This window comes from Procambarus clarkii, chromosome 62 (assembly GCF_040958095.1).
Source record: "Procambarus clarkii isolate CNS0578487 chromosome 62, FALCON_Pclarkii_2.0, whole genome shotgun sequence".
Classification (NCBI taxonomy): domain Eukaryota; kingdom Metazoa; phylum Arthropoda; class Malacostraca; order Decapoda; family Cambaridae; genus Procambarus; species Procambarus clarkii.
Window position 1 is genome coordinate 6,118,728 of NC_091211.1, and position 23,767 is coordinate 6,142,494.

The 23,767-nt window shown below is 43.1% G+C and overlaps 1 protein-coding gene across 2 annotated transcripts in view; it reads right to left on the reverse strand.

The window, feature by feature from the left end:
• The window catches only part of LOC123766633 (murinoglobulin-2), a 585,294-nt gene that overhangs the window by 207,325 nt on the left and 354,202 nt on the right, over nt 1–23,767 (reverse strand). For both annotated transcript variants that reach the window (XR_011223484.1, XM_069308162.1), the window contains exon 14: nt 1,548–1,608. Coding sequence is in view for 1 of the 2 variants with exons in the window: in XM_069308162.1 (XP_069164263.1) it covers nt 1,548–1,608 (61 nt within the window). In the remaining variant the exon portion in view is untranslated. The remainder of the gene's footprint in view (nt 1–1,547; nt 1,609–23,767) is intronic.

Sequence of the window (23,767 nt, forward strand, 5' to 3'; positions counted from 1 at the left end):
TCACCCCCGCCCCCTCCACACACACATATAACCACCCCCGCCCCCTCCACACACACATATAATCACCCCCACCCCCTCCACACACACATATAACCACCCCCGCCCCCTCCACACACACATATAATCACCCCCGCACCCTCCACACACACATATAACCAACCCCGCCCCCTCCACACACACATATAACCACCCCCGCCCCCTCCACACACACATATAACCACCCCCGCCCCCTCCACACACACACACATATAACCACCACCGCCCCCTCCACACACACACACATATAACCACCCCCGCCCCCTCCACACACACGTATAACCACCCCCGCCCCCTCCACACACACACACATATAACCACCCCCGCCCCCTCCACACACACATATAACCACCCCCGCCCCCTCCACACACACATATAACCACCCCCGCCCCCTCCACACACACATATAACCACCCCCGCCCCCTCCACACACACATATAACCACCCCCGCCCCCTCCACACACACATATAACCACCCCCGCCCCCTCCACACACACATATAATCACCCCCGCCCCCTCCACACACACATATATAATCACCCCCGCCCCCTCCACACACACATATAATCACCCCCGCCCCCTCCACACACACACATATAACCACCCCCACCCCCGCCCCCTCCACACACACATATAATCACCCCCGCCCCCTCCACACACACATATAACCACCCCCGCCCCCTCCACACACACACATATAACCACCCCCGCCACCTCCACACACACACATATAACCACCTTCACCCCCGCCCCCTCCACACACACATATAACCACCCCCGCCCCCTCCACACACACATATATAACCACCCCCCGCCCCCTCCACACACACATATAACCACCCCCGCCCCCTCCACACACACATATAACCAGCCCCCGCCCCCTCCACACACACACACATATAACCACCCCCGCCCCCTCCACACACACACATATAACCACCCCCGCCCTCTCCACACACACACACATATAACCACCCCCGCCCCCTCCACACACACATATAACCACCCCCGCCCCCTCCACACACACATATTACCACCCCCGCCCCCTCCACACACACATATAACCACCCCCGCCCCCTCCACACACACATATTACCACCCCCGCCCCCTCCACACACATATAACCACCCCCGCCCCCTCCACACACACATATTACCACCCCCGCCCCCTCCACACACACATATTACCACCCCCGCCCCCTCCACACACATATAACCACCCCCGCCCCCTCCACACACACATATTACCACCCCCGCCCCCTCCACACACAGTAAAGTAAACAGCACCTCAAATGTCCATGAAATAGCTCAAAATCTTAGTTGAAATAACTTTGTAAACAATTGAAATATCATTACATTTTTACTTATGAACAAATCTGTTTAATAATTTTATTTTAATAAAGAATCATATTTAAAAAATGTGCATTATATTATAATTTACCCAAACTTTGTATTTAAACATACATATAATTTAAACAAACTATAGAACAAAGGTGCAAGTTGTGGACTTACATTTCTTTTGACATTGTCTTGTCTCGGTTTTTAAGTTACTGAGAAAATAGAGCCCGGATTTCTGAAAAAAAAAATACAATTACAGAAGAACGAAATATTTTTGTGAAGATGGGCATATAAGGGGGGGCTTAATAAGGGAAATTAAAAGTTGTTCAATCTTGATTTGTTAGTTGAATATGACACTCGCTGCAACTGGTTCAAATTTTAGCATCGCAGCCTAAATAGAAATGGAGAAAAAAATAAAAAACATATTATTCAACAAATTTTTTTAACACTTTTCAAAATGCTTGGACAAACACAGGTGTCAACTTAAATCATTTTTATAACACTCAGTTATCACATTAGCATATAATAAAGGATTTCGATAAACTATTTTATAAAAAAAAATTTTAGTGCAATAATACAATTTTTCAAAGATTTCCCCCAGAAATATGCAACAAACTGATATTTATAGATATTTATAAAATCAATAAATGAACGAAGGAATAACGTGACTTATAGAGATTATAGAATCACAAATGTTAAAAAAATTATAAATAAATGAGAGTCCAGACACCATGAAGTTGTAAATTACTTGTGTAAAAAAAGTTTAAAGTTTGGCCACCTTTTGCTGAGGTTGAGGTCAACTGATTTTTTCAAAATTGGCACCCTTGTAGTGCAAGGCAAAGGTACGAAAGGTAAGGTGTAATAAAGGGGATACTAATAGGAATAAGAACATAAGAGCAAAGGTAACTGTAGAAGGCCTATTGGCCCATACGAGGCAGCTCCTATTTATACCCACCCAATATGAAGGGGATAGTAATAGGAATAAGAAGGGATAGTAATATGAATAAGAACCGATAGTAATAGGAATAAGAAGGGATAGTAATAGGAATAAGAAGGGGGGTAGTAATAGGAATAGGCAAGGGATCGTAACATAAAACAAGGAAAGAAAAAGAATGAAGGAAAGAGAAAGAAAGATAAATGTAAGGGTATAGCTTTATGTTAGGTCACGTTTGTTAGACGACGAAACGTCGTCGTCCCTTCACTTTCCAGTGTGTGGTTTGGTCAACAATTAGTGTATTATTTATGCATAAGAAGGTATTTTCTACGTTATTACGAAAAAAATTACGTTAAGAACGTATGGCGCCGCACCCTTCCGGGCACCCTTCTGGGTCACCGGATTCTGTACAATTGCATAAGAAGAACATAAGAACTAAGGCAACTGCAGAAGGCCTATTGGCCTATACGAGGCAGCTCCTATTTATAACCACCCAATCCCACACATATACATGTCCAACCCACGCTTGAAACAATCGAGGAACCCCACCTCCACAATGTTACGTGACAATTGGTTCCACAAATCAACAACCCTGTTACTGAACCAGTATTTACCCAAGTCTTTCCTAAATCTAAACTTATCCAATTTATACCAATTGTTTCGTGTTCTGTCTTGTGTTGATACTTTTAATACCCTATTAATATCCCCTTTGTTATGTCCATTCACCCACTTGTAAACCTCTATCATGTCACCCCTAACTCTTCGCCTTTCCAGTGAATGCAACTTAAGCTTTGTTAATCTTTCTTCATATGAAAGATTTCTAATTTGGGGAATTAACTTAGTCATCCTACGCTGGACACGTTCAAATGAATTTATATCCACTCTATAATATGGCGACCAAAACTGAACTGCATAATCTAAATGGGGCCTAACTAGAGCAAGATATAGCTTGAGAACCACACCAGGTGTCTTGTTACTAACGCTGCGATTAATAAATCCAAGTGTCCGATTTGCCTTATTACGAACATTTATGCATTGATCCTTTTATTTTAAATTCTTGCTAATCATAACTCCCAGATCCCTTTCGCAATTCGACTTCGCAATCTCAACACCATCTAGCTCGTATCTTGTAACCCTATCATCATTACCTAACCTCAGAACTTTACATTTATCAGCATTAAACTGCATCTGCCAATCCTCCGACCATTTCAAAACCCTATCAAGATCAACTTGAAGTGATAGTGAGTCCTCCTCCGAATTAATTTCCCTACCGATTTTCGTATCATCGGCAAATTTGCAAATGTTGCTACTCAAACCTGAATCTAAATCATTTATATATATTATAAACAACAGAGGCTCCAGGACAGAGCCCTGAGGCACCCCACTTACAACATTTTCCCACTCTGACTTGACTCCATTTATACTAACTCTCTGTTTCCTTTGGTATAGCCATGCCCTAATCCAGCTTAATATAGCACCCCCAATACCATGAGACTCTAACTTTTTAATCAGTCTTTCATGTGGCACTGTATCAAAAGCTTTGCTAAAGTCAGGGTACACAACATCACAATCCTTACCACTATCAACTGCCTCAACACTGCTAGAACAAAAAGAAAACAAATTTGTTAAACATGAACGGCCATTTATAAAACCATGTTGCGACTCAATTATTAATTTATGTTTTTCAAGATGAAGACGAATTTTATTTGCTATTATAGATTCGAGTAACTTTCCCATAATAGACGTTAGGCTAATTGGTCGATAGTTAGACGCAAGTGATCTATCTCCTTTCTTAAAAACTGGTATCACATTAGCAACTTTCCAAAACTCTGGCACTCTGCCTGACTCTATTGATTTATTAAATATGGTTGACAGTGGGTCACAAAGCTCCTCTTTGCATTCTTTAAGCACCCTGGCAAACACTTCATCCGGCCCTGGGGATTTGTTTGGTTTGAGTTTTACTATTTGTTTAAGAACATCCTCCCTGGTAACTGTTAAACTCGTCAACCTGTCCTCGTCCCCACCCACATAGATTTGTTCGGCTGAAGGCATATTGTTAAGTTCCTCTTTAGTAAATACAGATACAAAATATTTATTAAAAATATTACTCATCTCTTCATCACTATCTGTTATTTGACCTGTCTCAGTTTTTAATGGACCTATCCTTTCCCTAGTCTTAGTACGATATAACTGAAAAAAACCTTTAGGATTTGTCTTTGCTTGGCCTGCTATGCGAACTTCATAGTTTCTTTTTGCTTTCCTTATCTCTTTTTTAACATTTCTAACCAGTTGTACGAACTCCTGTTCTAAAGTGACCTCCCCATTTTTAATCCTTTTGTACCAAGCTCTCTTTTTACCTATAAGGTTCTTCAAATTCTTTGTTACCCACTTTGGGTCATTCGTATTCGATCTATTCAATTTGAATGGTATACTACGTTCCTGTGCTTTGTTTAGAATATTCTTAAATAAGTTATATATTGAATCCACATCGAAATTCCCATTTACGTCACCTATCGCTGGGTTCATGTCTCGCTCCAAGACCGGCCCACACCCTATACCCAAGACTTTCCAATCAATTTGACCCAAAAAATTTCTCAGGCTATTAAAATCAGCTTTTCGAAAATCTGGCACTTTAACAGAATTTTCTCCTACAGGTCTATTCCATTCTATGCTAAATCTGATTTCTTTGTGATCACTGTTCCCTAGCTCACTCCCTATTTCGATGTCATTAATTTGTGTTTCCCTGTTAGTTAACACTAAATCTAAAATATTATTTTCCCGTGTTGGTTCCTTAATGTGTTGCGTAAGAAAGCAATCGTCAATTAATTCTAGAAAATCTTCTGCTTCACTATTCCCTGTTTTGTTCAACCAGTTTATTCCACTAAAATTAAAGTCACCCATGACGTAAATACTGTTAGATCTAGATGCCCTAGATATTTCATCCCATAGATGCTTTGCTTCCATTCTGTCTAAATTTGGTGGCCTATATATAACTCCTATTATAATATTATTTACTTTTTCGTATAATTCTATCCAAATAGTTTCTGTGTGTGGCTCAGTTTTGATTCCCTCTTTGAGACTACATTTCAAATTGTCCCTAACATATATGGCTACTCCCCCTCCTCGTCTAATATATCTATCTGTGTGAAATAGTTTAAATCCATTTATTTGATATTCAGCTAATAGTTCTCTATTTTCTACATTCATCCACGTTTCGGTAAGTGCAATAATATCTATTTTTTCTGTGCAGACAAGAGCATTTAATTCGTTAATTTTATTTCTTAGACTTCTACTGTTAGTGTAATATACCCTAAGTGAATTGTTATTTTGAGGCCCTTCTCTTTCCCTGATCATTTTGCCAATTCCTTTCTCCCACAAACACGTACTTTTATTATCTCCTTCCTCCAAATCGATTCCCATACCTCTATCAGCTAACAGTTTAAAGCCAAACAAACACCTCTAACCACTTCTTCCAACGAGTTCGCAACAGCAACAACCCCAGCTCTCGATAGATGCACCCCATCACGAGCATACATTCCATTTCTTCCATAGAAGTGTTCTCAGTTGTCTATGAAAGATATTGCATTTGATTTGCAATATCTTTCCAGCCGGCAATTGACACCAAGTGCCCTCGATATCCATTCATTTCCTACTCCCTTTCTTGGAAGAATGCCACATATGATCGGGATTCCTCCCTTGCTCCTAACTAATTCAATGGCTGTCCTGAATCTCTGTATTAGTTCCTCACTCCTAACTCGTCCAACATCTTTACCCCCTACACTAATACAAATAATGGGTTTGTTTCCATTTCCTGTCATAATATCATTCATGTTTCCAACAATATCACCAATTCCAGCTCCCGGATAGCAAACCCTTAATCTGTTCCCCCTATCGCTGGCACAAAACGTTCTGTCTAAATACCTCACCTGGGAATCTCCCACAACCAATATTCGCTTCGATTCTCCCTTTTCCTATCGAGCAGTTTGAGGGACCTGCGCTTCAATGCTCCTCGTTACTTTGTCTTTGCCACCTCGTTGAACAACAGGTTCAACACAGCACTCGTCCTCTAATACGTCAAATGCGTTAAAAGTCCTTAGGTGTAGGCTATTAGTTGTCGGTTTTGCCAAGGTCTTCTTAAGACCCCTGTCTTTCACAACTTGCCAAGACGAGGACTTCTTAATACTGGTTTCGTCAGTCCTTCTTAATGAGGTCCCGTCAACACTGGCCTCCTCCTTCGTTTCCTCCCGAAGTCGTAGCCGTCGTACCTCCTCCCGCAGGGAATCCATCTCTGCTCTCAGAGCTCCAACCAGACTCACCAAATCTTTTACTAATCCTTCCATTATTGCAATAATATTTACTAATCCTTCCATTATTGCAATAATATTCTAAATGGACTGCATAATCTAAATGGGCCTAACCAGAGCAAGATATAGCTTAAGAACCACACCAGGTGTCTTGTTACTAATGCTTCGATTAATAAATCCCAGTGTCCTATTCGCCTTATTACGAACATTCATGCATTGATCCTTTTGTTTTAAATTCTTACTAATCATAACTCCCAGATCCCTTTCGCAATCCGACTTCGCAATCTCAACACCATCTAGCTCGTATCTTGTAACTCTAACATCATTACCTAGCCTCAGAACTTTACATTTATCAGCATTAAACTGCATTTGCCAATCCTTTGGCCATTTCAAAACCCTATCTAGATCAACTTGAAGTGATAGTGAGTCCTCCTCCGAATTAATTTCCCTACCGATTTTCGTATCATTGGCAAATTTGCAAATGTTGCTACTCAAACCTGAATCTAAATCATTTATATATATTATAAACAACAGAGGACCCAGGACAGAGCCCTGAGGTACTCCACTAAGAACATTATCCCACACTGACTTAACCCCATTTATACTAACTCTCTGTTTCCTTTGGAATAGCCATGCCCTAATCCAACTTAATCCCAATATCATGAGCTTCTATTTTTTTAATTAGTCTTTCATGTGGCACTGTATCAAAAGCTTTGCTAAAGTCAAGGTACACAACATCACAATCCTTACCACTATCAACTGCCTCAACTATGCTGGAATAAAAAGTTAGCAAATTTGTTAAACATGAACGGCAATTTGTAAGACCATGTTGCGACTCATTTATTAATTTATGTTTTTCAAGATGGAGACGAATTGTATTTGCAATTATTGATTCAAGTAACTTTCCCACAATAGACGTTAGGCTAATTGGCCGATAGTTTGACGTAAGTGATCTATCTCCTTTCTTAAAAATTGGTACCACATTAGCTACCTTCCATGACTCTGGCACTCTGCCTGACTCTATTGATTTATTAAATATGGTAGACAGTGGCTCGGAAAGCTCCTCTTTGCATTCTTTAAGCACCCTGGCAAACACTTCATCCGGCCCTGGGGATTTGTTTGGTTTTAGTTTTTCTAATTGTTTAGTTACATCCTCCCTGGTAACTGCTTAACAAGTCAATCTGTCCTTATCCCCTCCCACATAGACTTGTTTGGCTAAAGGCATATTGTTAAGTTCTTCTTTAGTAAATACAGATATAAAATATTTGTTAAAAATGCTACTCATCTCCTTGTCATTATCCGTTATTTGACCTGTCTCAGATTTTAATGGACCTATCCTTTCCCTAGTCTTAGTTCGATATAACTGAAAAAACCCTTTAGGATTTACTTTGCTTGCTCTGCTAAGCGAACTTCATAGTTTCTTTTTGCTTTCCTAATCTCTTTTTTAACATTTCTAACCAGTTGTATGAATTCCTGTTCTAAACTGACTTCCCCATTCTTAATCCTTTTGTACCAAGCTCTCTTTTTTCCTATAAGGTTCTTTAAATTATTTGTTATCCACTTTGGGTCATTAGTATTCGATCTATTCAGTTTGTATGGTATACTACGTTCCTGTGCTTTGTTTAGAATATTCTTATTAAGTTATATATTAAATCCACATCGAAATTCCCTTTTACGTCACCTATCGCTGGGTTCATGTCTCGCTCCAAGACCGGCCCACACCCCATACCCAAGACTTTCCAATCTATTTGACCCAAAAAATTTCTTAGGCTATTAAAATCAGCTTTTCGAAAATCTGGCACTTTAACAGAATTTTCTCCTACAGGTCTATTCCATTCTATGCTAAATCTGATTACTTTGTGTTGTGTTTCCCTGTTAGTTAACACTAAATCTAAAATATTATTTTCCCGCGTTGGTTCCTTAATGTGTTGCGTAAGAAAGCAATCGTCAATTAATTCTAGAAAATCTTCTGCTTCACTATTCCCTGTTTTGTTCACCCAGTTTATTCCACTAAAATTAAAGTCACCCATGACATAAATACTGTTAGTTCTAGATGCTCTAGATATTTCATCCCATAGATGCTTTGCTTCCATTCTGTCTAAATTTGGTGGCCTATATATAACTCCTATTATAATATTATTTGCTTTTTCGTTTAATTCTATCCAAATAGTTTCTCTGTGTGGCTCAGTTTTGATTCCCTCTTTGAGACTACATTTCAAATTGTCCCTAACATATATGGCTACTCCCCCTCCTCGTCTAATATATCTATCTGTGTGAAATAGTTTAAATCCATTTATTTGATATTAAGCTAATAGTTCTCTATTTTCTACATTCATCCACGTTTCGGTAAGTGCAATAATATCTATTTTTTCTGTGCAGACAAGAGCGTTTAATTCGTTAATTTTATTTCTTAGACTTCTACTGTTTGTGTAATATATCCTAAGTGAACTGTTATTTTGAGGACCTTTTCTTTCCTGATCATTTTGCCAATTCTTTTCTCCCACGAACACATACTTTTATTACCTCCTTCCTCCAATTCATTTCCCATACCACTATCTACTAACAGTTTAAACCCAAACAAACACCTCTAACCACTGGTTCCAACGAGTTCGCAACAGCAACAACCCCAGCCCTGGATAGATGCACCCCATCACGAGCATACATTTCATTTCTTCCATAGAAGTGTTCCCAATTGTCTATGAAAGATATTGCATTTGATTTGCAATATCTTTCCAGCCGGCAATTGACACCAAGTGCCCTCGACATCCATTCATTTCCCACTCCCTTTCTTGGAAGAATGCCACATATGAACGGGATTCCTCCCTTGCTCCTAACTAATTCAATGGCTGTCCTGAATCTCTGTATTAGTTCCTCACTCCTAACTCGCCCAACATCATTACCCCCTGCACTAATACAAATAATGGGTTTGTTCCCATTTCCCGTCATAATATCATTCATGTTTCCAACAATATCACCAATTCCAGCTCCCGGATAGCAAACCCTTAATCTGTTCCCCCTATCTCTGGCACAAAACGTTCTGTCTAAATACCTCACCTGGGAATCTCCCACAACCAAAATTCGCTTCGGTACCTCCTTAACTTTCTGAGCAGCCTGAGGGGCCTGCGCTCCGCCACTCCTCGCTGGTTTGAAAATTGCGGCTGAAAATTTACCATAAATAAGTTTTCATCATAAAAATAATCGGTTTGCACCACGGTTTTGCCACAATTATGTAGTATTTTTACAAATATATCACTATTTTACGATTTATCCGATTTTTTCCCTTATAAGCTCTCTTAACCCTTACACTGCTCAGGGGTCCTGGGGACATTTACACCCCTGTGCGCAAGAAAAAAAAAATCAAAATTTTTTTTTCGCCTTCTAAACATGTTAATTTGTGTCCCCTGAGCACGGAAAAAAAAAAAAAAAAATCGTAGGTGACATATTTTGGGCGCAATTGACCGAGGAAGTCTGGCAAAAAGTGGACATTGACAGAGCGGTCATCAGACCCAGTCAGCGTCACCCGCGCTGACAGATGGGAGTTGCCACAAAGATATTATTACCTAATTGTTTCAATGTCTCCGATTGATTTTTTCTTAGTTTTTTTGCAGTAATATTATTCAATAGTGTGTATTGTAATATATTTATATAATAAAAGTGGTGAATAATCGCTATACTCAAAAGTATGATGTGCATATTAGTGATTCAATTATTATGTTTATAAAACAATAAACATATTGTTTTGCTGCTATTACACTCTATACACAGGTTATATATAAGTATTGGCATGTTTTGGTCACCATAACGAACCACTAAGTTGGTATTGAGAGTCGAAAAGCAACGAGAAGTGACCGCCACACACCAGCCAGCCACTCGCTGCCACTCCCTCAACACATGCACTAAACTTTCTTCCCCAATAATACCATTTGTGGTGTTATTACACTATATACAGACGTTATATATAAGTATGTATATATTTTGTTCACCACAACTGTACAGCTAAGCTGATATAGTTAGTTCAGGCACTAAGAGTCGTCGCTATACACAGATGGCGGCTGGCGGCTACCTCACTCTTTCAAGGTCATACGCACTAAACTTTCTCCCCCAACAATACTGATTGCAGTGTTATTACCCTATATACACATATTATATATAAATATCTACATGTTTTATGCACCGTAACTGTACACCTAAGCTTGTAGTGCGCCCAAAAAGCATAGTGGCCACTCTCTAAACAGCTAGACAAATCGTGCAGACGACGTATGGCTCCTCCCAGCATAATCCTTTTGCTGTTATTACACTAATACACACATTATATATAAGTATCTTCATTTGTGTTCACCATAGAGAACCACTGACCTGGTATGGTGAATGCAAACAATAACAGGTAGCCACACAGTCAGTAAACGATGCTTTCTCCCTCCGTCTCTCAGCATCACTCCTCCCACAGCACTAATTATTACAACAATCCTGCTATTATCAAAACCCTGGTTATTTATATCACAGTCATTGGTCATCTGTAATATTGTCATCGCTAAATAATAACAATTATATATTTATTTTGACATTTTTCGGCGATGCTGTGGTCACAAGCTGAACAGCAATGCTGTTCGCTCATGCTGCGTGCGCCGGCCTTGGTTGCTCCAACAGTACTGTGCCTCTCACACCTGAGAATATTGCCCACGATTTTTTTTTTAAATGGCATCAGTTTACAAGAGCCCTGAGGAAGCTACTGTGAACCCCGTGTCGCCGCGGGCCATTTGAATCAGGCCTGGCACCCTATGGCGTATATATACGGCATGCGCACCATGGGACATGTTACTCAGGGCGTATATATAGGCCATGCGCACCATGGGACATGTTACTCAGGGCGTATATATAGGCCATGCGCACCATGGGACATGTTACTCAGGGCGTATATATAGGCCATGCGCACCATGGGACATGTTACTCAGGGCGTATATATAGGCCATGCGCACCATGGGACATGTTACTCAGGGCGTATATATAGGCCATGCGCACCATGGGACATGTTAATCAGGGCGTATATATAGGCCATGCGCACCATGGGACATGTTACTCAGGGCGTATATATAGGCCATGCGCACCATGGGACATGTTACTCAGGGCGTATATATAGGCCATGCGCACCATGGGACATGTTACTCAGGGCGTATATATAGGCCATGCGCACCATGGGACATGTTACTCAGGGCGTATATATAGGCCATGCGCACCATGGGACATGTTACTCAGGGCGTATATATACGCCATGCGCACCATGGGACATGTTACTCAGGGCGTATATATAGGCCATGCGCACCATGGGACATGTTACTCAGGGCGTATATATAGGCCATGCGCACCATGGGACATGTTACTCAGGGCGTATATATAGGCCATGCGCACCATGGGACATGTTACTCAGGGCGTATATATACGCCATGCGCACCATGGGACATGTTACTCAGGGCGTATATATAGGCCATGCGCACCATGGGACATGTTACTCAGGGCGTATATATACGCCATGCGCAGTTTAAGGGTTAAACCAACAAACACTGCAACACAAAAATCATTTCCCGGTATAATAAGCTGAAAGCATTTCAAAACTCTAATGAACAATAATAAATTTCTTATGTTCAGCATATATTGTATATTTCTTACGAAGAACACACCAACTGCTAACAAATAAATTTTAATAGCATTTCAATCTGGGCAAACAATCCATGATAACTTTGAGCAGCATATCATACTGGACAAACAATCCATGATAACTTTGAGCAGCATATCATACTGGACAAACAATCCATGATAACTTTGAGCAGCATATCATACTGGACAAACAATCCATAACTTTGAACAGCCTTTTATACTATACAAAAAAATCCATGCTAACGTTGAGCAGCATATCATTCTGGACAAACAATCCATGCTAACTTTGAGCCGCATATCATAATGGACTAAGAATCCATGCTAACTTTGAGCAGCATGTCATACTGGATAAAGAATCATCTAACTTTGAGCAGCATATCATACTAGACAAACAATCCCAACTGACTTTGAGCAGCATTCCTCAGTGATAAAACCATCCCTGTTGACTTTGAACAGCATAACATACCAGACAAACAATTCATGCTTATTTCGAGCAGCGTTTCATACGGCACAAACAATTCCTTCTAACTTTAAGAAGCTTATCATAATGGACAATCAATCCCTGGACATACTGTTAACTTTGAACACCACATCATACTGAGATCTGGAAAGGCGTTTCCAGAGATGGATGGAGGATGCCAGGGTTGGATCTTATGAGTGAAGATATCGAAGTGGAGATAGCGTGGCTGTATAGTGAAACTCTGAGCTCTGCTCATGAAGATGAAGGCGTGGAGAGGCCAGAAGTGATGATGACCATGCCAGAGAGAACTAATGTGGACAAAGTGGACCTGAGCAGAGCCCAGCCTGATGAATTCGTGAGTCGGAAAGTGGAGATAACTGTGCTGAACGGAGGTGAAGGAGAATGTGGACAGACTGAGAACGAGATTAGAGTGACAAGTTGTCGACAGGAAAAGAAGTGTAGGGATGATGTAGTTGAGCTGTGTGAGATGTCAGAAGTTGACACATTTCATGGGAAGCGTGAAGAAGAGATATGAAGAGGAGTGATAACCAAGAAGAGTTAGTATGTGTGGAGAGATGCTTACTAGCACTCTAGGAGAGAGAGAGCGCGTCATGTAAGGTCGATTGCTGTTGAGTGTAGTACAGTACTTGAAGAAGCCTTGAGGGAACGAGGAAGAGTTGAAGGAGCAGAATTGGAGTTGTGTGGTAGAGTGAAACGGGAGAAGAGGAAGATGATAATGCAAGCATGGAGGAGAAGAAGAAAGCCGAAGGTTTGAAGGAAGTGGAAGAGGATAAAGTTTCAGATTAGTGAGGAGACGAAAGAAGGGATCGTCGGTGAAGACGAGAGAGTGAAGCATGATGACAAGAGAGTGGAGTATGCTGATGAGAGACCGAAGTGTGATGGCAACAGATTGAAGCTTGAGGAGGATGAACCGAAGTATGAGGAAGACAAAGGAGGTACAGACAATAGATGTCTAACTCTAGACGTGTGGAATGCAAGAAGAAGAAACGGTGGAGGGCAACAGTAAGTAGAGAGCGTAAGTAGAGTAAGTAGATGGAACGAAGGTGTCCGGCACGGACAGCCTAGCCGTGGTACAATAGAAGTTGGGTCACTTAGAAGAAGACCATGTTTCCAACGAGGGATGAACCAGGTGTTGCAAGGTGCAACGGATTGTGCAGTAGACGTCGATGATATTGTGGTATTTGCAGACTCCCGGAGGGAGCATGTAAGCAGACTAACCAGCCGAACAAACCAGTTTCCAAAATGACAATTAACTTGGCGAAAAGTGAGCCGTCTGGAGTACCTAGGATATATGGTAGAGCAAAGTGAGGTTGCTCCAGTGAGAACGAAAGTGGAAGCCATCGATAATTTCCCGGTACCCAAAGGAAAAAAGAAGTTGTTAAGTGTTATGATCCCAGGCAGCCGGAAAACGAGTCTTCCCTTTGAGAATTATTCTATCAAGCCTGACCTGACTAGAAGGTCTAGGAAATATAGAGGTGAAGACACAGATGTAAAATAGTTGGTTGGATTTGACAAACAATTTGAGATTATGGGCAGTGAATAAGAAATTAGATAAGAGACTGGTTATGAGATGTGGATAATTCGCTGGAGGCGTGAGGCTCGCTTCTGGAGGGCTTTGACCTCACTTGAGTACCAGACATCGCGAGGGGAAGCTGCGCTCCGTGTGAGCTCCTGTCAGAAAGGAACCCTAGTGATATATCTCCAAGAGAAAGGAAGTGTGCAGACGTTCCAGCTGTGGAATCGAGCTGGGAGCGTTGTGGTCTCAAGTCCTGGACGACGAGGAGAGTTTATTAAGCCGCCCAGAGACATTATCATGGGCCGTGGGAGCGCTCTGATCAGACGCCGTCAGAGGGATAGCGCCCTCGACTAGACAATCTGTGGTTTGTCTTTGGGGAAGAAGTTGCTGAGAACTTCGAGGCCAGCACAGAGAGAGTAGTTGATGAGACTCTAAGGTAGTGGAAGAGTAGGACCTCGAGCTGTGAGGAGAAGCAGTGAAGAGGAGTGTCACGTGCTTCTGTAATACCAGTGGCGAAACTTCAGTTCTGTTCGAGGAAACGTCATGGTGTAGCAGCGAGGAGACCTGTGGAGGACCCTAGTAGAATAGAATTGGTGGAGCACCATAGTTGCTCAAGGAAAACTTCACGATGTAGCAGCCTGGAGGAGCTGCGGAGGATCCTGGTAGATAAACCTGGAAGAACCTGAAGAGATCAGGGTAGTGAACTTCCATATGTGGAAGGGAAGTTCTGGTTGATTACTTGTAGGGAGTTGGTAGAGTGTTTGGTTGTCATTAGCGTGCAAGACGCAGTGAAAGGTGAGTGATTGTTTGCCCTTTTTGTGCCAAGGAGTACTTATACTGAAGTGTAGAGTTACAGTCGTAGGCTGGATTACCTACAGAGACATACATATGTGTTCTAGGACTGATAGGGGGATCGATTCATCATTGTTGTATATCAAGGAACATTTATACTGATATTTATGTTATTGCATTCATACGCTGGTTTTCCTTGTATATGTTTATAGATAAATATTCTCTTGCTGATAGTGCAACATTGTGTTATAAGACTTGACATACTTGAGGAGGTTGATAGTATTAGGTGGTGAATCAGGAGATAGGATACCACTTGATAAGCTGATGATAGAGTTCTGATGGTGTTGGAGTGCAACCTGACTGAAATAGTATAGAGTGTAGGATTCATTATTATTATTATATGTGTGTATGTATTGTGTGAGTGCTTCGTCCAGTAAATGTATTCAAATTTGCTGGTGTTTGCCCTTGTCCCAGTGAGGCTTCCCAGGAAGTAGGAAAGAAGTGGAGAGAGAGAGAAAGAACCTAGAACTACTGCTGTGGACAGGGTAGAAAGTAATACTAATAAGTCAAAGAGGATTGAGGAGATCATATCACTTAAGGAGAGAGTGGGGAGTCCCAGCGGCTCGAGTGGGTGTGTGCACAGGACAACGAGGCTAAGTATTGGAGCCGCATCCCCTAAATGTGTGGCGTTGAGCCCCTCTCCAAGAGCCAGAAGCGCCCAGGGTGATCTCCTGGTAAAGTATAAGCACTCTACCGAGTTTTGGGTTAGGTTGTCCATAGAGAAGGATCAACGACACAACTCCAACCCACAACATAATATAAGATACTTAGGTATGATCGGGTATTACAGGAAGTTCTGTAAGAATTTTCCACCGTAGCCTAACTATGACAAGTTTGTTATCGAAGAATTAGAAATGGGAATGGAACGGAATAACGCAAGAGGCGTTTGAAAAAAACCAAGAAATTGTTGACTGAGGCACCTGTGTTTGTATCTTCAGATTTTGGAGCACTGTTTGCTTTGTTCGTTGATGCAAGTGATGTAGGGGCCGGGGCAGTATTGACACAAGAAAAGGGTGAAATTTATCGCCCCGTATCTTTCTTCTCGAAGAAGTTTGTGAAACATCGGAGATCGTACACTGCGGTAGAGAAGGAGATCTTAGCATTGGTCCTGGCATTAAAACATTTTTAAGTATACGTTAGTGGGGGAGGTTACCCAGTTACTGTGTATACAGACCATAATCCCATGATGTTCCTGAGCAAGATGAAGCATGCAAACCAGAGGCTACCCAGGGGGTTTCTGTGGCTTCAAGGATATAATCTGGAAATAAGGCATATAAGAGGTCGAAATAATGTGATGGCTGATACTTTGTCACGAGCCTAGCCACTGAGAATAACTCTCAAAAATAAAAGGAGGGGAGTGTTATGACCCCAGGGAGCCTGAAGGACGAGTCTACCCCAATGAGAGTTATTCAGCAATCTGAACCTGATTGAGAGGTCAGAGGAAATATAAATACAAATTAAATACTAGCTGCACCCGGCCACGCGTTGCTGTGACTAAGCAACGCAACAGCAACATTCCCCTTGTCCCCCAGTCTCCCCACCATTCCGACTACCTCCGTCCCCTCGTCCTCCCAACCATTCCCCACTCCCCCGTCCCCTCGTCCTCCCAACCATTCCCCACTCCCCCGTCCCCTCGTTCTCCCAACCATTCCCCTCTCCCCCATTCCCTCGTCCTCCCTACCCTGCTTTCCCAGTCCCTGGTCTTCTTACAGCCCCAAGCAGGCCCAGGCGAGACCTAAGCCCTCCATCCCCCACTCCTGCTCCCCCCCAAACCCCTGTCAACTACACCGCAGGAGGGCGTGCCCTCTCCCCAAGCAATCTCTGCCCCCTCACCCCCAGGACTTCTTCCTGCCCCAAGTAGGCCTGAGGAAGACCTAAGCCCTCCATCCCCTACTCCACCTCCCCCTGAACCCCTGCAACTACCTTACAGGAGGATGAGCCTGCCCAAGTAGCAATGACCCTGGAATAACTTCCTACACTTGTGGGAGTGAGGGTGAAATTGGATATAAAAAAAGTGAGCTTCAAGGTAATGTACTCAAACATTAATGGGATTACCAATATAGCAAGTGAACTGGCAGAAAGGGTTCAAGAAGAAAACCCTGATGTAATAAGACTCACGGAAACAAAATTGTCAGGAGTCATAACAGATGCTGTGTTTCCAAAGGACTACTATATAGTAAGGAAAGAGAGGGAATGGAGAGGAAGTGAAGGAGTGGCCCTGCTGATAAGGAAGGACTGGAGTTTTGACGAGATGGAAATTCCGGACTGTGACGGGTTCAGAGATTACATAACAGGAACTATAACAATGGGTGGACCTAAGATAATAGTGGCAGTCATTTACAACCTTCCCCAAAGTGACAGAAGACCTAGACAGGAGTTTGATAGGAACAACATGACAACCATTAATATAATAGTAAGAGCAGCTTCAGTTGCCTGCAGGAATGGCTCAAGACTCTTAATCATGGGCGATTTCAACCATGGAAAGGTAGACTGGGAGAATGGGGACCCACTTTTTTTTTTTTTTTTAGATGCAAGCATGCGAGTTAAAGACAATAAATACAATAAAACAACAAAGAAAATAGTACAAAACAATATAAAAAACTACTGGCCAGAAGGACCGACAGCATAGGACAACAATTGCAAAATCGGAGAAACGCATGAGAAACACAGCATACAACAACGCATGAGAAACACAGCATACAACAACGCATGAGAAACACAGCATACAACAACGCATGAGAAACACAGCATACAACAACGCATGAGAAACACAGCATACAACAACGCATGAGAAACACAGCATACAACAACGCATGAGAAACACAGCATACAACAACGCATGAGAAACACAGCATACAACAACGCATGAGAAACACAGCATACAACAACGCATGAGAAACACAGCATACAACAACGCATGAGAAACACAGCATACAACAACGCATGAGAAACACAGCATACAACAACGCATGAGAAACACAGCATACAACAACGCATGAGAAACACAGCATACAACAACGCATGAGAAACACAGCATACAACAACGCATGAGAAACACAGCATACAACAACGCATGAGAAACACAGCATACAACAACGCATGAGAAACACAGCATACAACAACGCATGAGAAACACAGCATACAACAACGCATGAGAAACACAGCATACAACAACGCATGAGAAACACAGCATACAACAACGCATGAGAAACACAGCATACAACAACGCATGAGAAACACAGCATACAACAACGCATGAGAAACACAGCATACAACAACGCATGAGAAACACAGCATACAACAACGCATGAGAAACACAGCATACAACAACGCATGAGAAACACAGCATACAACAACGCATGAGAAACACAGCATACAACAACGCATGAGAAACACAGCATACAACAACGCATGAGAAACACAGCATACAACAACGCATGAGAAACACAGCATACAACAACGCATGAGAAACACAGCATACAACAACGCATGAGAAACACAGCATACAACAACGCATGAGAAACACAGCATACAACAACGCATGAGAAACACAGCATACAACAACGCATGAGAAACACAGCATACAACAACGCATGAGAAACACAGCATACAACAACGCATGAGAAACACAGCATACAACAACGCATGAGAAACACAGCATACAACAACGCATGAGAAACACAGCATACAACAACGCATGAGAAACACAGCATACAACAACGCATGAGAAACACAGCATACAACAACGCATGAGAAACACAGCATACAACAACGCATGAGAAACACAGCATACAACAACGCATGAGAAACACAGCATACAACAACGTGTAAAGACCGCTTACCCTGCCGTAATAACCGCGGCCTCTATTGTAATAACCCAATGTTCCCCAGTATTAATCCTGTTATCTTGTGATCTCTCATAATCGTACTATACGCTCTCTGTTGTAATCTCTGTCTCTCTTCACTCAATACCCCAGCTTAACACTGTTACAGTCCAGCATGACCCCTCACTGGACTGCCACGTATATAAGAGGAATATTAAATGAGGAAGATACACCAAGGACAAGGGTTATTAGTTAAAACAATAACAAAACACATTAACACTGCCACCACCTTCCCGACCAACCATACCTGAATGTGTCTATCACCGATCCCCCAGGAAGGCAAGGAATCAGTAACCATGGGACTCCGGGTAATATGAATTTCAGTAATAAATTTTGGAAAATTAGTTTGTGTAATTTACGTTACTTATTTGAATCCAAGGGCAACTTTAGTATCTATTAATAGTAGGAGAACATGGGGGCTTCCAATACAACACCTAAAAATGACAAAGTAGCAAAATATATCAAAGGGGAGTTAAGTGAATACCACTGGACAAGCTATACAATTTATTTTATGAAACATGTAAATTAAGACAATTTGAACACATAACCTATTCTATTCCCTAGAGGCACAATGGATATTTACCGAGGACACAAAACTCAAGTGCACTATACCTTAAATACCCGCACTACGGCCACGATGTTGATGGCTGCCCTCAGCCCCGAGGATACGGGCTTGCGGCCCTGTTCCTAATACACTCCCAAGACACACTAATGAAATTTAGTTTTTCCAACCTATTGCTGGGAAGGATTACTCCTCCCACCATCTACTACAGCCCCAGGGCTCCACCCATTATTTTGGCGATGGCCAACCATTTAACACGTAGGCCTGAGGTCTGGCTCTCTAGGGCCAATAAGGACTTGGCCCTTATCTCAGGCCAATCACCTTCACTGATCTGTCGTGGAAAGCTACATGAATTCCTGAAGATTGAGTCAGCTCTCCCCAGCTAAAGAGAAGGGGGACAAGGCGCGTCTATGGAGCCCAGGCACCTGCGAGCAATGTTTACAAAACTGATAAATTATGTTCAAGCCTGTCTCCTCTAAGATAGGAGTAGGGACATTTGACTCTGCCTGGTATGGGGAAGGCCGCTGCTGAGAGGGACAGAGAGGGATGAGAGGGGGTGGAGAGGGAAATATCTGAGTGGGGAAGTTGAGTGGGAGAAGCCAAGGTATCCACGACCACCCTACCCTCAGGTCAACCTCTTGACCCTGACAAATGGGCGACAGGGGGGGGGGGGAAGAGGAGGAGACGAATGAGGGCCAAGGGGAGGGGAGAAGGAAGGAGGGGAGAGGGAGAAGGAAAGGAGGGGAGAAGGGGAGGGAAAAGAGGGGAGAAGGAAAACCCAATGTTCCCCAGTATTAATCCTGTTATCTTGTGATCTCTCATAATCGTACTATACGCTCTCTGTTGTAATCTCTGTCTCTCTTCACTCAATACCCCAGCTTAACACTGTTACAGTCCAGCATGACCCCTCACTGGACTGCCACGTATATAAGAGGAATATTAAATGAGGAAGATACACCAAGGACAAGGGTTATTAGTTAAAACAATAACAAAACACATTAACACTGCCACCACCTTCCCGACCAACCATACCTGAATGTGTCTATCACCGATCCCCCAGGAAGGCAAGGAATCAGTAACCATGGGACTCCGGGTAATATGAATTTCAGTAATAAATTTTGGAAAATTAGTTTGTGTAATTTACGTTACTTATTTGAATCCAAGGGCAACTTTAGTATCTATTAATAGTAGGAGAACCTGGGGGCTTCCAATACAACACCTAAAAATGACAAAGTAGCAAAATATATCAAAGGGGAGTTAAGTGAATACCACTGGACAAGCTATACAATTTATTTTATGAAACATGTAAATTAAGACAATTTGAACACATAACCTATTCTATTCCCTAGAGGCACAATGGATATTTACCGAGGACACAAAACTCAAGTGCACTATACCTTAAATACCCGCACTACGGCCACGATGTTGATGGCTGCCCTCAGCCCCGAGGATACGGGCTTGCGGCCCTGTTCCTAATACACTCCCAAGACACACTAATGAAATTTAGTTTTTCCAACCTATTGCTGGGAAGGATTACTCCTCCCACCATCTACTACAGCCCCAGGGCTCCACCCATTATTTTGGCGATGGCCAACCATTTAACACGTAGGCCTGAGGTCTGGCTCTCTAGGGCCAATAAGGACTTGGCCCTTATCTCAGGCCAATCACCTTCACTGATCTGTCGTGGAAAGCTACATGAATTCCTGAAGATTGAGTCAGCTCTCCCCAGCTAAAGAGAAGGGGGACAAGGCGCGTCTATGGAGCCCAGGCACCTGCGAGCAATGTTTACAAAACTGATAAATTATGTTCAAGCCTGTCTCCTCTAAGATAGGAGTAGGGACATTTGACTCTGCCTGGTATGGGGAAGGCCGCTGCTGAGAGGGACAGAGAGGGATGAGAGGGGGTGGAGAGGGAAATATCTGAGTGGGAGAAGCCAAGGTATCCACGACCACCCTACCCTCAGGTCAACCTCTTGACCCTGACAAATGGGCGACAGGGGGGGGGGGGGAAGAGGAGGAGACGAATGAGGGCCAAGGGGAGGGGAGAAGGAAGGAGGGGAGAGGGAGAAGGAAAGGAGGGGAGAAGGGGAGGGAAAAGAGGGGAGAAGGAAGGAGGGGAGAGGGAGAAGGAAAGGAGGGGAGAAGGAGAGGGAAAAGAGGGGAGAAGGGAGAACCAATGATCTGAGCCCCAGATCATTACAAACGCATGAGAAACACAGCATACAACAACGCATGAGAAACACAGCATACAACAACGCATGAGAAACACAGCATACAACAACGCATGAGAAACACAGCATACAACAACGCATGAGAAACACAGCATACAACAACGCATGAGAAACACAGCATACAACAACGCATGAGAAACACAGCATACAACAACGCATGAGAAACACAGCATACAACAACGCATGAGAAACACAGCATACAACAACGCATGAGAAACACAGCATACAACAACGCATGAGAAACACAGCATACAACAACGCATGAGAAACACAGCATACAACAACGCATGAGAAACACAGCATACAACAACGCATGAGAAACACAGCATACAACAACGCATGAGAAACACAGCATACAACAACGCATGAGAAACACAGCATACAACAACGCATGAGAAACACAGCATACAACAACGCATGAGAAACACAGCATACAACAACGCATGAGAAACACAGCATACAACAACGCATGAGAAACACAGCATACAACAACGCATGAGAAACACAGCATACAACAACGCATGAGAAACACAGCATTCAAGACAAAAAACATTAACAATTACAAATCGTAGCAAACATATGAAAACAAGCAAACAGAAACACCGGCTGGAAGGACCGAGAACAAAACACATAAAACATCACAAAAGAAAAAGCACAACATACAACAAGCACAAAGAGAAACAAAAAGAAAACATAAAACAAATACAAGTAAACAACATAGAAAATAGTACAGACCCAAACAAAAAACTACCAGCCAGAAGGGCCGACAGCACAATACATCAATTTTCAAGACAAAAAAATATGAAACAAGTACAAAATTTAACAAACACAGGAAAACAATTACACATAAACATAACTTTAAATAGTACACAAGAAACATCACACATACAACAAGAATAAATAAAAACAAAAACAAAACAAGCACAACACGAAACGCATAAAGAGAACACACATGCCAAAATAAAACTACATGAATAAGAACACACACACCAAACTACCTGCCTCCCAACCAACCAAGGGCTAGGCACGGGCACAGATTGCCACAGGGTAAAGGGGCACTCAGAACTACAGGAAACAAAGAAATATGAAATTAGCGGGCATGCTTTCCCGGATACATAGCCCGGGGGAACCGTACATTGAACGCTTCCCAGCGCAACCACCCCCCAAGGGTCGTCTACACCCACTGGGGGACGCCATTTTATCCAGAATCCTGGCAACAAACACCCTCAAACTGGGGACCCAGATGGAATCACGTCTGGTGCGAGTAACTGCCACTCTCCCCCAGACCACGGGAACCTCCCCATCACAAGAGTCCTCCGCCTTTTCATACAGCGGTAACTTGGCAATTGCCGACCAGTGACCCGGCGGCATCACAGACTCCGGCACCACGGTCCCCAGGTCCCCAACGCACATCCGCACATCAGCGAACCAGACAGAGGGCACCACCACAAGGGTACCGGTGGCCATGGGCACACCAGCAGACGACTGCAGGGAACCTGGGTGGCACGCATCCCTCCGCAAAGTTACTAGCAGACCACGCCCAGCACCAGCATCCACACCACCTCCGTCAGCGGAAACCACCACACCCCACTGCAGAGAGGGCCCCCGGCGGAGAAGGAACAGAAGGCACAGAAGGCATCCCCGAGACACGGACACCAGCACCAGCAGGCATGTGGACCTCCGCCATCACCAATCGGGGAGACAACGACGCACCCGGATCCACACTGGCAACACTCGAAGATCCACAGTCACAGAAGTCCACAACGTCAGCCCATGCAGAAGAAGAGCGCCGGGAATGCTTAGGCTCTGGCCGGACATCATCAGACCCGGAGGCTGACTCATCGACTCGCGCAACACTAGCCAGGCAAACGATGGACGTCGCAGCACGGCAGCATCCTCAACCACATGGGGCACCAGGCCAGGCACAGGAAGAAGCGTCGGATCCACCCCAGCACCCAGCACAGCCAGAACGGACGGCG